Source organism: Panicum hallii, chromosome 2 (genome assembly GCF_002211085.1).
Source record: "Panicum hallii strain FIL2 chromosome 2, PHallii_v3.1, whole genome shotgun sequence".
NCBI classification, from domain to species: domain Eukaryota; kingdom Viridiplantae; phylum Streptophyta; class Magnoliopsida; order Poales; family Poaceae; genus Panicum; species Panicum hallii.
In genome coordinates, this window is record NC_038043.1 from 11,277,610 (window position 1) to 11,291,253 (window position 13,644).

At 43.6% G+C, this 13,644-nt stretch overlaps 1 protein-coding gene across 8 annotated transcripts; it reads right to left on the reverse strand.

Moving 5' to 3' along the window:
* Nucleotides 1-93: 93 nt before the first annotated feature.
* On the reverse strand, nt 94-7,980 carry LOC112879899. 8 transcript variants are annotated; one of them, XR_003226213.1, is made up of 11 exons: nt 7,832-7,980; nt 6,263-6,681; nt 5,933-6,069; nt 5,210-5,323; nt 5,061-5,129; nt 4,221-4,335; nt 3,085-3,245; nt 2,881-3,010; nt 1,545-2,427; nt 1,171-1,252; nt 734-1,093 (listed from the first exon to the last, which is right to left on the reverse strand). XR_003226213.1 is itself a non-coding variant. In XM_025944325.1 (10 exons), the coding sequence occupies exons 3-10, from the start codon at nt 6,575-6,577 to the stop codon at nt 667-669; spliced, it is 2,802 nt and encodes a 933-aa protein (XP_025800110.1). In that variant the 5' UTR covers nt 6,578-6,681; nt 7,702-7,753; nt 7,832-7,976; the 3' UTR covers nt 94-666. The 8 variants fall into 8 exon arrangements, 6 of the variants coding, with proteins under 6 accessions (XP_025800110.1, XP_025800111.1, XP_025800109.1 ...); XR_003226212.1 differs by having other exon boundaries at nt 1,377-2,427; XM_025944325.1 differs by adding an exon at nt 7,702-7,753 and having other exon boundaries at nt 94-2,427; nt 7,832-7,976.
* Between the last annotated feature and the right edge of the window lie 5,664 nt (nt 7,981-13,644).

The window sequence follows — 13,644 nt, forward strand, 5'->3', positions numbered from 1 at the left end:
TCAGAGGCATCGCATGCACCACGATGCTGCAGGCGTTTAAACGACTGAATCGAAAGAAATCGTAGTACCTCCCAACCAAAACGAAACTAGCAGTGTATCTGGAACTGGCTGTTATTCACACCAAAATGACACCTCCAAAACTGGAATGGAGTGACATCTTCATATATGTCTGGCATGTCAACCAAAAAAAAAGATTGAGAAGAAAACACACACACCACTTCTTAAAGCTGGTGCACAAGCAAGGCTCAAAATTGTCAACCATGGCCTGGCCTTTCTTCTTAGCTCTCATTAACCAACAGTTGACACGCCAGCAAAGATGTACAACGGGCGGCATGAAATGCAATAGTGACACATTACGACATGGCCCGTGCGCCAAGCATAGCTAAGAACAGCAACACCCAGCATCAGGTTTTGGTTTGCTGAGGGCACTACAGAGGCAGCCTACACATGGGAATTGGGGCACAGCTTATTATCAAAAGGCAAAAATAGAAAACCGCAAAAATGGGAATCATCAGCTCCTGACTCTCCAGATTCCCAGCGCCCGTCTTCGGGCAGGCATTCAAGCTGCTCAAAACCACTACGATGTCAGTCATCAATGCTGGAAAACATCTTGTTCCAGCCTGCGCCCAATCTCCTTATTAACCAACTCAGTTAGTGCCTAAAGAATTATCTGGTCCAGGGCCCTCGAAACGGCCTGTTTGTGAAGTCAGGCGCCATTGCAGGATTCTGCTGTATGAAGTTTGTCCAATGTGAACCATCCATTGAGCTAACAGGTGCTATCTGACTGCTCGTGTGACTGGCCATATCCTGGGTGTAGCCATACATATCTGAAAATGGAGGGTTCGTGTCTTGACTCCTAGGGAGAAAATTTTGTAGCGGACGAACCTGATTCCTTGGTTCAAGGACCTGGCTGCGGCTTGACCCACCATGTCCCAGGTGTACTGATGGCTGCTTGTACTGGGATATGGCGCTGAACAGAGTTCCATCGGTGTTGCTTCCGCTTGGCAAGGCCTGGGTTAAGCAGTTACCAGACTCCAAACCCGGCATATTATTATTATTATGCAACTGACAACCATCGGGGAACCAGTTATACCTATGATCCATCGAACCAAAAGCAGCATAAGAATGCTGTTCAGATATAGGAGGGTTTACTTTAGTTGGAAAACTCACATCAGCACAATAATCCTTGTGAAGTTGTCCATAGAGACAATTATCACTCTGATCGGTTAACTGCTGCTGCTCCTGCAAGGACCTGGGAAATGGAGCAGATTGAGCCAAACGGTTATTCACCAAAGAATGCAAACCAGGTTCGATGCTATTTGCATGTTGAAGAGAGTAGGAGACTGCTCCAATGTCCTTTGCCATGTGGAGCGTACCATTGCTCTGCAGATTTGAGAAGGGCTCAATAACTGATGATGGGTTGTCCACTATAAAGGCGGACGTGGCGAGTTGATCCTGCTGCTGACTTAAAACACCATTATCCAAGTAACCTGAAGAACTCTGTTGTCCTGAAGAGAGATAAGGTTGTGTAATCTGCAAGTTACCTGAGCCATTATTTATATTCTCTGGATGATGATAATGGGACTGAAGAGGACCTGCCAACTGCCATCTGTTTTTTTCACCTTTTGCTACTTGGCCATTTAGATGCAGAAAATCTTCCACGTGCATTTGTTCTCCAGAGGACTTAAGTAATAGTGAAGAACTGTTTGACGGTATCATCATAACGTTCTGAGTCTCTACTTGATCCACAATTACATTGTGCGTCTTTGGAAAACTCATTTTTGAAGAAATATTTGCACTATGGCCACAATTGTGATTCAAACCATCATGGCTGATGCTTTCCAGGTCCTGATCTTGCTCACGAGCATTAACTGATGGACCTTCAAGATCTTCTAGTTGCAAATTTTCGCAGTCAAGAGTATCAATATGTGTGTTTGTATAATCAATGGACTTAATCTCTTGATTCTCTGAGCTATAGTTGTTATTGGTTGCACCTTTGTAGCTGATTTCTTCGATATTTTCACTGTTAACACCCAGGCCATCTTTACACAATTTGATATCTGCGAGATCATCATCCTGCTCCTCAGGGTTGTTGCCACAACACGAAATGCCTTTATCTACGCAGCTGACACCATTATGATATTGCACATCGGAGTTTTGCTTCCCCTGACTAGTTATGTCTGTGCCCCTGACTACCATGAGATCATGATCTTCCACATTCGGACTGCCAATACGGTAAATAGATGTTTCCATATACTTAGTCGGCTCATCGTTGCAGTCTTGAAGAGCTGTGTTCTGATCATCCCCACCTTGCAACATACTTTGAGGTGAGAGTTCTACCTGATCATTTTGCAAAATTCGGCTACCGTTATTTTCGCTAGCACCAGGTTGTCCTAGCTCTTTCATTATGTCTGTTAACTGCTCTGCCTTCTCATCATAAACAAACATAAATAAAGCATAATCACCTATTTGGTATTAAAAAATAAATTGAGATTGTTTTATTATAAGAATTTATTCCCATTATGAAGATTACAACAAAGTATAGTTTCTTAAGAAAATGGCAATGTAACTACCTTATATAAATAAGATAGCACTACAGAGCAAATGAAATACTACCTAGTTCTTTCATACTAGATGCCTCTATTACAAATTCAGTATCTTTATTGTCATGGTATTCTCGTCTATAGCATTAACATTGAATAGGAATTCTGCTACACTGGTGAATGATATGATACATTGTAAAATGGCAAGATACATAACAGAAGTAAGCATGAACTGCTATCATCCACTGTATTTTTTTATACATTCAAGTAAAGGACCTCTCTCGAGCGCTAAAACTAAGACTTAAGAAGAAGAATTGAAGGACAAGTCACAGCGAACCTTTCTCGAGACAGATACATTCTTCTCTTCAAGCTCAAGGCTTAATAACTTTCTTGCTTTCTCCATCTGCACCTTCCTGTCCTTAAGGACCTCAAAAGCAGCAGGTATATCATTGCACGACATGTTCAACCTGTTATGTAAATACTTCCTCATAAGAATAACAATCCGCATAAGATATACATAAGAAATAAAAGCATTACTTACCAATGTTCATGCAATCTCCTCTGTTCATCCTCTAATAAAGCTCCATATGGTTTTACATCGGATTTATCAAGGCCACCAATTACACGTGAAACATGCTTTGTCTGAATGCCATCCCCAGATTGCTTCAGTCTCTTGATATGGTTGAGTTGTGTTTTACTAACCTGGAAAAAGTTACAAAAGCACAGGTGCCACAGCATTCAGTAAAATCCATCATACAATGATGATCTAAATTCTGAAACAGATGTTGCAATTCAGCAATCTAAGAACAAAGTAGATCATCTTCAAAACTACTTTCTTTGATTATATATTTTATAATTTTTATTAATGTGCTTTGATCAATATCAGTGGTGAAATGTCTAACTTAAGAATGACAAAAGCAGGCATAAAAAACGGCAATGAACAGACCAGTCATCGCTGATAATCATTTTCACAGATTAGCATCACATCCAATGATGCAGACTAATTTAGGAAATTCTGACCCAGTTCTAAACCAAGTTTGCACATGACCACACCCCTAACACTATTTTTCATAAGACAGATACGGAAAAAGGTAACTGACTAACAGTTAATTAAGAAAGTTACAGGCTGGAAAAACAAATAGACTCTATGGAAAATAACAGATTTAATATGTGAGAGAATGGGGTGCCCACAACAATCAGTTGTCAAGAGGCATAATTTTTTAGGTGTCGCTTATGCCGTCAAGGTGTGCCCCCAGCAGCACAGGATGCCATGAGGTCCTAGTTACACCTAGTCGCCTATGCATCCAGGCGTGCCCTTGACGCCAAAGGATGCCACAATACCTTAAAAAACACTGAGCGGAGACACCCAAGTACTGTAGAAAATATGGACCAGAAACATATCTCTCATCTTTCAGTTCAGCGATACCAGATTTCAAAGAAAAGAATGCAAAAATATTTCAAAATTGTGTGGGCAAGCAGAGCAAATGCACAAACTGAGGACCTAATTCTAGCAATATACTTCTTATTTCGCAGCCATACTAAATGGCAGAAAGAAATGCCTATCACAGAGGTACATGTCTAGATGACTGAGATATCGTTATTTTTTCTTAAAAAGGCTCCGATGGGCGAAACTGAGTAAAAATCATTGGCGCCCTTCTTATTAGATAGCTATTTTACCTTGATGTATGACATAAACTTTGAAACATCAATTCTTTGTGCAACCTTCATAGCCATTGCACCCTTAGTAGCTTTCAGCTGCATAACTACTTGCTTCTGATTACCAGGGTTATCCCTGCAAACGCATAATAAACAGTGGCATATCAATTAGTAAGTTCTACAGAAATTCATTATTATGTTGAGTTAGCTTCTCAGAATGCAGTATAGAAGCCTACTAGGTAACAGTAGGCTTGCACCACAAGGAACATTGGGTTTGCACTTGATATTCTCCTTCAAGTTCAAAAATATAACTATTAAGTTTAATAGACCTTTATTGTTGCAAATTACATGAGAAAATTAAGTTTTCTAGTGGCTTATAGCTTTGTCAATATGAATTTCCATAAAACCAAAACATGAGACAATTCAGTACTGAAACTTGTCATGTGCCAAACAGCTTATCTAGAAAGCTTTTGTAACAAATGCATATTCTAACTCGATAGATCAGTCATCTAAAACTCTTGGAGATATGAACAGACAAAAGAAAAGGGTGACACCAACTACCGTGCTGCGTTGATCTTGCATACAAGTTATAATAGGTGGTAACCATGGTCGACGACACGAGCAGTAGTAGTATGGCAAGGGATTCAGAAAGGTTCAAGATTTTGAGACTACAGTCAAAGCCAGCTCGGGCAGCATATGCACCATCAGATTTGGCTAGTGAAAGGATTTGACAAAATAAAGCAATTTGTGTAGCTAATTCAACCCTATACGAAGGGAACCAGAGCAGATCGAGCGAAAAAATAATTGCATCGACCAAGAGCCAAGAGCCCAAGAGACGGATACTTTGAAGCAAAGCCAAACCTGAACAAAGTCTCTATGTCACCGCCGCTTAGCCATCTCTTCCTCCATTTCTTCAAGGTGTCAACCATGCTGCACAGTCACTTTGCAATTAATATCAGGGATCACCTAGATGTTAAACTTATAATGGACTTGCTCTGGTTTGGGCATACTTGGAATGGTAATTAAGCAAGTTAATACGATAGGCCTTCTCATCCCTTTTTATGTGCTTCTCCTTGTCAAGTACGGCATCCGGATGAATATCACCATAGCAAAGAGAAGATGACCTATATAGTTGAATAACTTAATCAATGATCCACATCCAACAAACATATCAAGAGGTAAAACAGCACTGCAGCCAAACTGATAGAAGGTTGACAGGACAATTTTCGGCCCAAAAGTAGATTTGAAGAAAGGATTCCGGTACGTAATATTCTAGTCCAACATTTTTTTTACGAAAATTACAATTGGATTCAATGTACTAGTTGCTTGGGGCTCATGCCAAACCCAAAGATATTGTTTACGACCGATTCAATGTACTAGTTGCTTCTATGAAGGGGTTGTCTATCAATAAAGAGGAAAGCATGAATTACGAGGGAAACCCTCAACCAGCCCTCCAGCCTCCATGCGCTGGGCCCAAAACACCGCATACCTTCCCTCGCCAATTCTTGAAGTAGCATACTAGATACCTTTCGAAACATACATGTACCTATTTCGAACCTACTAGATACTTTTTCACACACTGAATTGGACATAAGACAAGTAGCACGCAGCAGGAACATTCAGAAAGTAATATATAACCACATCAGAGCAAACAGAAGGCATAGCTGTATGCATCAACAACCCTAGAAATGGAAATAAAAGGAGCAATAGGAATCAAATCATAGAGAACTTGCCAGCTGAGGAAAGGATTTCCAAAGTGATGATTTTTTCCTGTAAGCAACAAATGTACATTTTCTTCTGCATCAGTCTCACTTGGAAGAAATTGTTTGAGAAACTTTCTCTCAGCTTCTGTCAGACATGTAGACCACACCTACAATCAAGGACAAACTCTGTTGATGTATAGGGGGAAAAACACAAAGTAGGGAGCTAACACCATCAAAATAATGGCATTGCCATGTCAAATCAACCATAGAAGATAAATGGAATCAACATAAAATAAAACATATCATGGTAAGTTATCTCAGAAGTTCATTGGAATCAACTTAAGAAAAAGATAGACATACCTCATAGGATAGCACACCTCTCAGGCTCTCAAGAGAAAAAGTTTCTGGGGGAACATATGTAACATCAGCAAGGCCTGAACAATGTTCCTGGCTTTCTATGAAAGGGGCCAAGTCTGACCACAAAATTCCAACTTGTTCCTTTTCTGGCACAACTCTCCTCAGATACTGGTCCCATTTAAGACCAATATGAGGCTTCAAACTTACTAGACAATTGGATGAGTCAAATTTGGTTTTCTTCCCTGGTCTATATTGCTCTGAATTGGTACAATTTATCTGTCGTTTCTTTTGCTTGCTTGCTGACATTCTACAGGTCATTTGATCATTTAACTGTAAGGCTAGAAACCCTGTGCTTTTGAATAAATCCTTAATCTTACTTCAAGCTTGATTTATTTCGGACGTCAAAGACAACCATACAGCACCTAAAATGGAACATAGGTTAGATCTTCAGCTAATCAGCTCAAAGAAAATGGGAACGAGGACATATAAGTAGCTCAATCGACTGAATGGTGGTCTAGTTCTACAAACCAAAGCTAGTCATTAAATCATAAAACTGCTGTCCCAAAAGGTAGATAGTCATTGTAAGGCCCCAAAAAGAAGTAAATGAAATGAAAATAAAGATTTGTTCATCTGAATATAGTCAGCATGATCAAACATAATGGCACATTGTTAACTTTAATCTGCTAGGTCCTAAACTTGCAAACTGTTTCGAGACTAGATTTGAATGTTACACTTGCTGATACTGGTCAGTTTGGTCACTATCGCTGTTATGTATTAACTAATACAGATGGTTACTATATATCTCTACCAATTCCAGCCAGATCAAAAGAAAAAAGAGCCAGGGGAAACTAAAATCATTCAATCTAATGACATGTTTTGGTCACTTCTAATTTATTTAATGGATATCTCAACTCTATGGTAACTTGAGAATCTAAGGGGTATTATGGTTATATTGAATCACACATAATCAAAACCTTAATTTTGCATGACTACATGACTTTTTCTGGATATGCATGATTCGAGCAAAATGGACCAAATATGCTTTGTTATCATGCATCTTTCATCAGTAATAGCAATTCAGGCAGTCATTTTCAACTTTTGTTTTACATAAAAAGAATTTTTAATCCACAATTGCGATTTAAAGCATTAATCAGGTAAGAAGGTAAAGTAAGTTCCACTTTCTAACAAAGAAAAATCAAAATATGTACATATGTTACAAAACCAAAAGGATATATTGACAGAACAGCGCGTCCTTACATAGAAGCAACCCAAAGGTGAGAAATTTGAGTGGACTAAAAACAACTTTCTACATATGAACTGCGAAAAACAAAAAAAAACAACCACCAGGGCCGCAAGTCCGGAGCTCCTTGTGCGCTGAAGAAGAACCTAACCGTACTACGGACATGGATGAGACTAGTGTGTGGCAGAGGCCAGGTGCGTACCTAGGACGTGGGTCCGATTACCAAAATATATGTGAGTGCTTGTAATCGGGATCTGAATACAAATAGCTTAGGTTAGGGTTTGGGTGCTCGGTTTCGCACAGCAGGGAGGCAAGAGAAGGGGCGGGCATACCAGGTGGGTCGCCGGCGAAGGGCCCGGCGAAGACCTGGCGAAGGGCGGCGCCGCTCGCCTAGTCGTCGCCGCCAAAGAGAGGGAGTAGGGGTGAACGAAACGCGCTCGGGCCGTCTAGATGGCAAACGTATGGCTGTTTCTTTTTTTCCTTTCAGAGTTGCTCGTCACCAGACGCCTTACGAATTGTTTTTCCGTCAGTCGAAATTTTTGTGACCGTCGGATATGGACTGTGCGGCCGTGACTTACTTGGTCATTGGTGTCGTCATCCTGCTTTGCCTGGCTTTGTGGGCTATTATGCTTTTATATATTGGGCCTGTTTCGTGTTTAGTTTCCAACTCAAAAAATCAGCTCAACTTTAGAGGAGAGCCTTGACTCGTTTCTGAGGGCCGTTTAGGACCACTTCTTTGAAAACGACCTCAGTAGTAAAGTTAAAATCGGTGAAGTTAAAAAGTTTTACCTAATTTATTTTAGTCTGAACTTACAAAACAGCTTCACGCCACGGTATCTCGATTTACGAAAAATAGATAAAACCAGTAATTTGACTCGGATTCTAGTTTGTGATAGATTTTTTATACTTTCTTGCAAGCAAAGACAATCACTTTTAGTTACTGGCCTTTCTCCAATGCTTGTTCATCCACATAACCGAGTAAGGTAATGTTTCCTCATTAGTTCTGAAATCTAAGTCTATATAGGACTTTCTAGGTTGAATTTACTTATTTTCGAAATACATGAACCCCTATACATAATTATGGTCTTTATTCTCTCAAGCCATTCTATCCAATACTCATCTATGTTTAAAAAGATTGCATAGATGTGATTTTTTGTTATTTCCGCTATCTCTTTTTTTTGTTGTGTCCCGCATTGGCCGCTGCCTAATCCCTTTTGACGCTGCCGTTCCTCCTCCTTGCATCCCTACGCTCACCACCCCTCCCTACATGCGGCTCTGCCGACTTGACGCCGCCTCGGCTCCTTGCAGGTTGAAGCACCGCAAGATCTTGAATTCGCCATGGAGGTTGACGCCACAGCACAGGCGTCCAGTGTGGCTGCCACATCCATGTCCAGAAGTGGGGCTGCGCTCCCAGCGGAGGCGCAGGATCGATCATCGAAGTCATCTTCTATGCATCTTTTATGATTGCATTTGGGGCCTCTTGTTGTTCCGGCGCCAGTCACCTTCGCTTGGTGGCGCCGCTCTCCCACTGTCCCACAAACTCACAAACTGTTGAACCGAAGGGCACTGAGCTCACATGAAACACTAGTGAATCATCATTAGAAGAAAAAAGATCCAAAACCATAGATGGGTACGGCTGGGCTTGGTTTGAATACGGGTAGGGCCTAGCGCAGGTGAGACCCAAACAAAATTAATTAAAAGTAATTATCGCTTTCTTTGATATTCGTGCAATTTTATTAAAGGGATCACCGAGCAAAACTTTTTGTCATAAAGCTTAGATTTTATTATGGCAGACCGCGCTGAGTCTCATCCTCTTTTATGACATGGTTAAGCAGTGACTCAATAGATAATTGCATGGCCTAAACTCAAATATCACTAAACCGTTATTAAGTGAGGCTATTAGGGGGCAATCATTTGTTGCTACTGGTTGGCATCGACCGCACATTCCTCTTATTGTTGTTCTCCTTTCTTTCTTCTTTCTGCTTCCTTCCAACAGGCATTAGCTACCCCCCCCCCCACCCTAAGCCTCCACTGCCACCGCCCTGCGGCTAGTGGCAACCCCACCATCATTCCGCTCCGCCCACCTCTCACCCCGTTGTGCCACCCTGTTCTGCCCTAACCGCTGCTACCACTCACCCTCGCCACCGGCACCATCCATCGAGTGCCCTCCACCACCTAACCGGCAGTACCATCATTGTTGGCCTCGTTGTCCACAACCCACAACTATCACCGCCCTTACTGTCGTCGCCAGCCACCCCTCTAAACCCGCCGGTTATGGAGCCCCAAACTCAGGAAGCTGAATTCCCTAATCCAGATCCCTCCTCCACTGCTGCTCGCGGCCTTCAGCGAGTAGTTGCCGGCCATTCAGCCTACCTCCCGCCGTGGCCGCCTTCATCCCCACCCTTCCCTCCCTCAAGCTCTGCTCTGCACATTAGCCTCACGCCGTGTGATGAAGATGGCATTTGCTGGCAACACTACTAGGGAAAGTTGGCCAAATAAGAAAATTTGTTGTTAAGCTAAAGTGTGGATATTAGCTGATTTATTAATTAAGCAGTTGATTTGCACCGATTAAAATTTAAGAGATGAAAATTACATTTATGTGATACTGAAGGAAGAAAACAGATTTTTACCATTACTACCAAATATGCCCGTGCATTACGACATTACGACGGTTAAAGATCCCACACGACTCATGGCTGATTTTCGATACGGATTTTATTGTATTTTCACATTCTCATTGTATTCCAGTTCGTTAGGTTGCAATATAGTATTATTGTTCAATTCTCATTATATACATTTTGGGTTTACCCACCGTTCATGTTGTTGGACCAAACCAAAATTTCTGGTGGAAATATTATGTGCTTTAGAAATAGATAAAGATATTGCTAATTTGGTCCTTGATCCGATTCATATGTTCAGGAGCAGGCGAAAAGAAATTTATTCTAAGTCTAGTAAATATGATATGTTTCCCTTTTCTTGAGGCCTGAAGATCCTAGTTTAACTTCGGCCAGCCACGTTTGTATAACCTGCTAATGGTCTAATTTTTAATTTTTTTTGTCACGCCTTATTTATTGTTTTGGACTCACCAAAAAAATGTTTGTCATGAACTTAGAAAATTTGTTTCCGGCAGTTCGTCGAAGAAACCATTGCAAATAGTCATTACCTGTCTTGTCTGTTTTGTGTGGTAGAAAATGGTGAAGCAACTAATATTTTTCAGATATTTCTAAGAGATGACGTGACACCTGGCCCAATTTGGATGTGGTCCAGTCGTGCACATGTCAAGTACCACCTTGCTAGTTAAGCAAAGGCGGAGCCAACTTATAAGCCTTTGTCCTCCAGCCATAGCATCTTTGGGTTAATCCTTCTACATGAAGCAAGGACGAAAAATGTAAGCAGGGTACTATATGTATGCGGGCCCACCCCTCGGAAGGGATGGGCTGCGCGGCTTTAGAGGGCGAGGTGTGACAAATGGTATCAGAGCCAACCCCTGCGGTTGCGCGTACGGGTAATTGTGCGGGCATATGGTGCATGGCGCGTGTGGGCCCGGGTGGGACGCACGGCATGGCATATGGCCCCGATACTGGACGTGCAGTCATGCCCTAAGAGTTAGAAGGGCTGGGTTGTGCGGCTTTGAAGGGTAGGGTGTGATAAATAGTATCAAAGCTGACCCTCGCAGTTGCACGTACGGGTAAATGTGCGGGCATACGGCGAATTGTGCGTGTGGTCCAGATGGGACACACGACATGACATATGGCGCCGGTACGGGACGTATGGTCACGGAGTTGGTGTCAGACCCGGGACTACGGGACTATGTACATAACGTAGTTCATACAGGAATAGGGGATAGGACATAGGACATGTTCTATATCTTATTTGTGTTGTACTCTACTCGTATGCGAAGTAGAACTAGACGATACAGAAGGAAGCTACTCGAGTTGTACTCGAGTAAGATTCCTAAGCTAGTGTTGGACTAGGATTTATGTAACCCTGTCCTCCCAGATATATAAGGGCGGCAGGGACCCCCTCAAAACACATCAACACCCAAGACAATACAAACCACCAAACAGGACATAGGGTATTACGCACATCGCGGCCCGAACCTATCTAAACCTTGTGTTGCTTGCACGTTCGAGTTCCTGATCTCGGCGACACCCAACCTAAAACTCACCACCTCGAGTATACCCCTCGGTGGGCAGACGGTAAAACACTGGCAGCTGGCGCGCCAGGTAGGGGACGCATCGAAGATCCACCGGCGAACTCGATGGCATCATTCAAGTTTACCAGTGCCGTGCTCCCCGAGGGCACGACACTCGTTTTCGGCTTATGGGTCTGCGTCGCAGACGGCGCGGGTGATTTTCGTCGATTCACCATCGACGTCATGAAGCCGAAAACTCTCGCAGCAAGTTTTCACAGCGAGCACGATGAGTTTGTCGACAATCTCGACGAGTTGTTGACCCATGGCTCCGCCAGGAAGATCGAGGAGGATTCCATTTTCAATGCGACTCCACCCCGTGCTGCAACGACCACGCTCGGATCGGACTCCCTCCAATCTGAGGACTTGCGTAGCCGATCACAACGCAGTCCACGCAATTCGGCCACTGAACCCCAGGAGGCCAACAATTCCGAGTCCCTCTCCGCATTGGAAAAAGGACTTGGACTTTTTACTCCAAATCGGGAAACCCGAAGCCACCGCACGTCGGGGGGCTGCGGGTCGCCTTGGTGATGATGGTTTGATGATCACCTCCACCACAGAAGGTCGTTTCGTGCATTGGAATTGCATGAAACTCTCTGATCTACTCGAAGATGAAGACCAACTCGTGACACACCTCGAGCCCTTGCCTTTTCAGGAGGGCAAGCCATTAGCCACCACGGCAGAAGAATCGACCGAGCTAGTCGAAGCGAGCTCCGACGAACTCATATCACGCCAAGTGTTGATGGCAGAAAAGGGGGAGGACGATGGCCTTTCACCCAACGAAACACTTGACATGATATCCGAAGACGAGGCCACAACCAACGCCGGCGACGAAAACGACACCGAGCGTGAGGCACGAAGGGCCAGGAACAGAGCCCGCGCAGCCCAGCGAAGGAGGGTCAACGAGCGCATATGATCTATGCATCGTGAACTGGACGCTGAATTCACCGTCATGAGCGAGCGGGGCTTCAGAACCCCCGTGGCTAACATCGCCAGGGTAATCGCCATACTCTAACGCAGCAACGATCCAAACCTGCGCCAAGCACTTCGCTACGCACAGAGAGCATGGATCCAGCTCGATCGACAAAATTCGGCGTCAGCCATCAGAGAAGAACACATGGGCGAAAGCCGCAGCCAGGCTAACAGTCGAACGGTAGGCAGCCGTCTTTGACATCAACGAAGCAATAATAACGACAACGCTCGTGGAAGTCAGGCTACTGGCGGGAGGCAGCAGCCACCTCCAGGAGGCAACCCGCGACAACTTAATCATCCCAACCATCGGAACCCTCAAGATTTATCCATTGAAGACCTGCACCAGAAAATCAATAAAGGACGCGATGCGTGATTCATAATTGATTCCAGACGCAGAGAGCGTGAAGTAGCCGATCTAGAAAGTACCGACTGCAGTGATCGCTTTCCAGCATTCACAGCACGGTTCAATAGTTACAAGTACCTTGAGGGCTTTAAGCCAATTGGGATCACCAAGTATGACGGCAAACAAGTTCCTCAGCAATGGCTACAATATTACTCTACCGCCATAGAAGTCGCAGGAGGCTCCAACATCACCAAGGTCATCTACTTCCCGATGGCTTTGGACCCTGCACCGTTCACATGGCTGGAGAGCCTCAGCAACGACTCGATCGACTCCTAGGAGGGGCTCAAGAAAGTCTTCAATGACAGCTTCCAGGGGGCGATCGCACGTGCAGGTACTTGTCATGACCTTGCTCAATGTAAACAGGAACACAACGAGCTCCTGCGATCATACACACGTCGTTTCTTCGACGTACGAGCCACCATTGCGAACATCTCGGAAGAGGACATCATCGACTGCTTCTACAATGGCCTCACCGACCTAGGCATCTATAGAGACTTTGGGCGGAACAGACTAAAAACTGTTGCAGGACTTCGTGACATGATGCACGATTGGTCCGAGCAAGAGGAGAAGATGAGTGA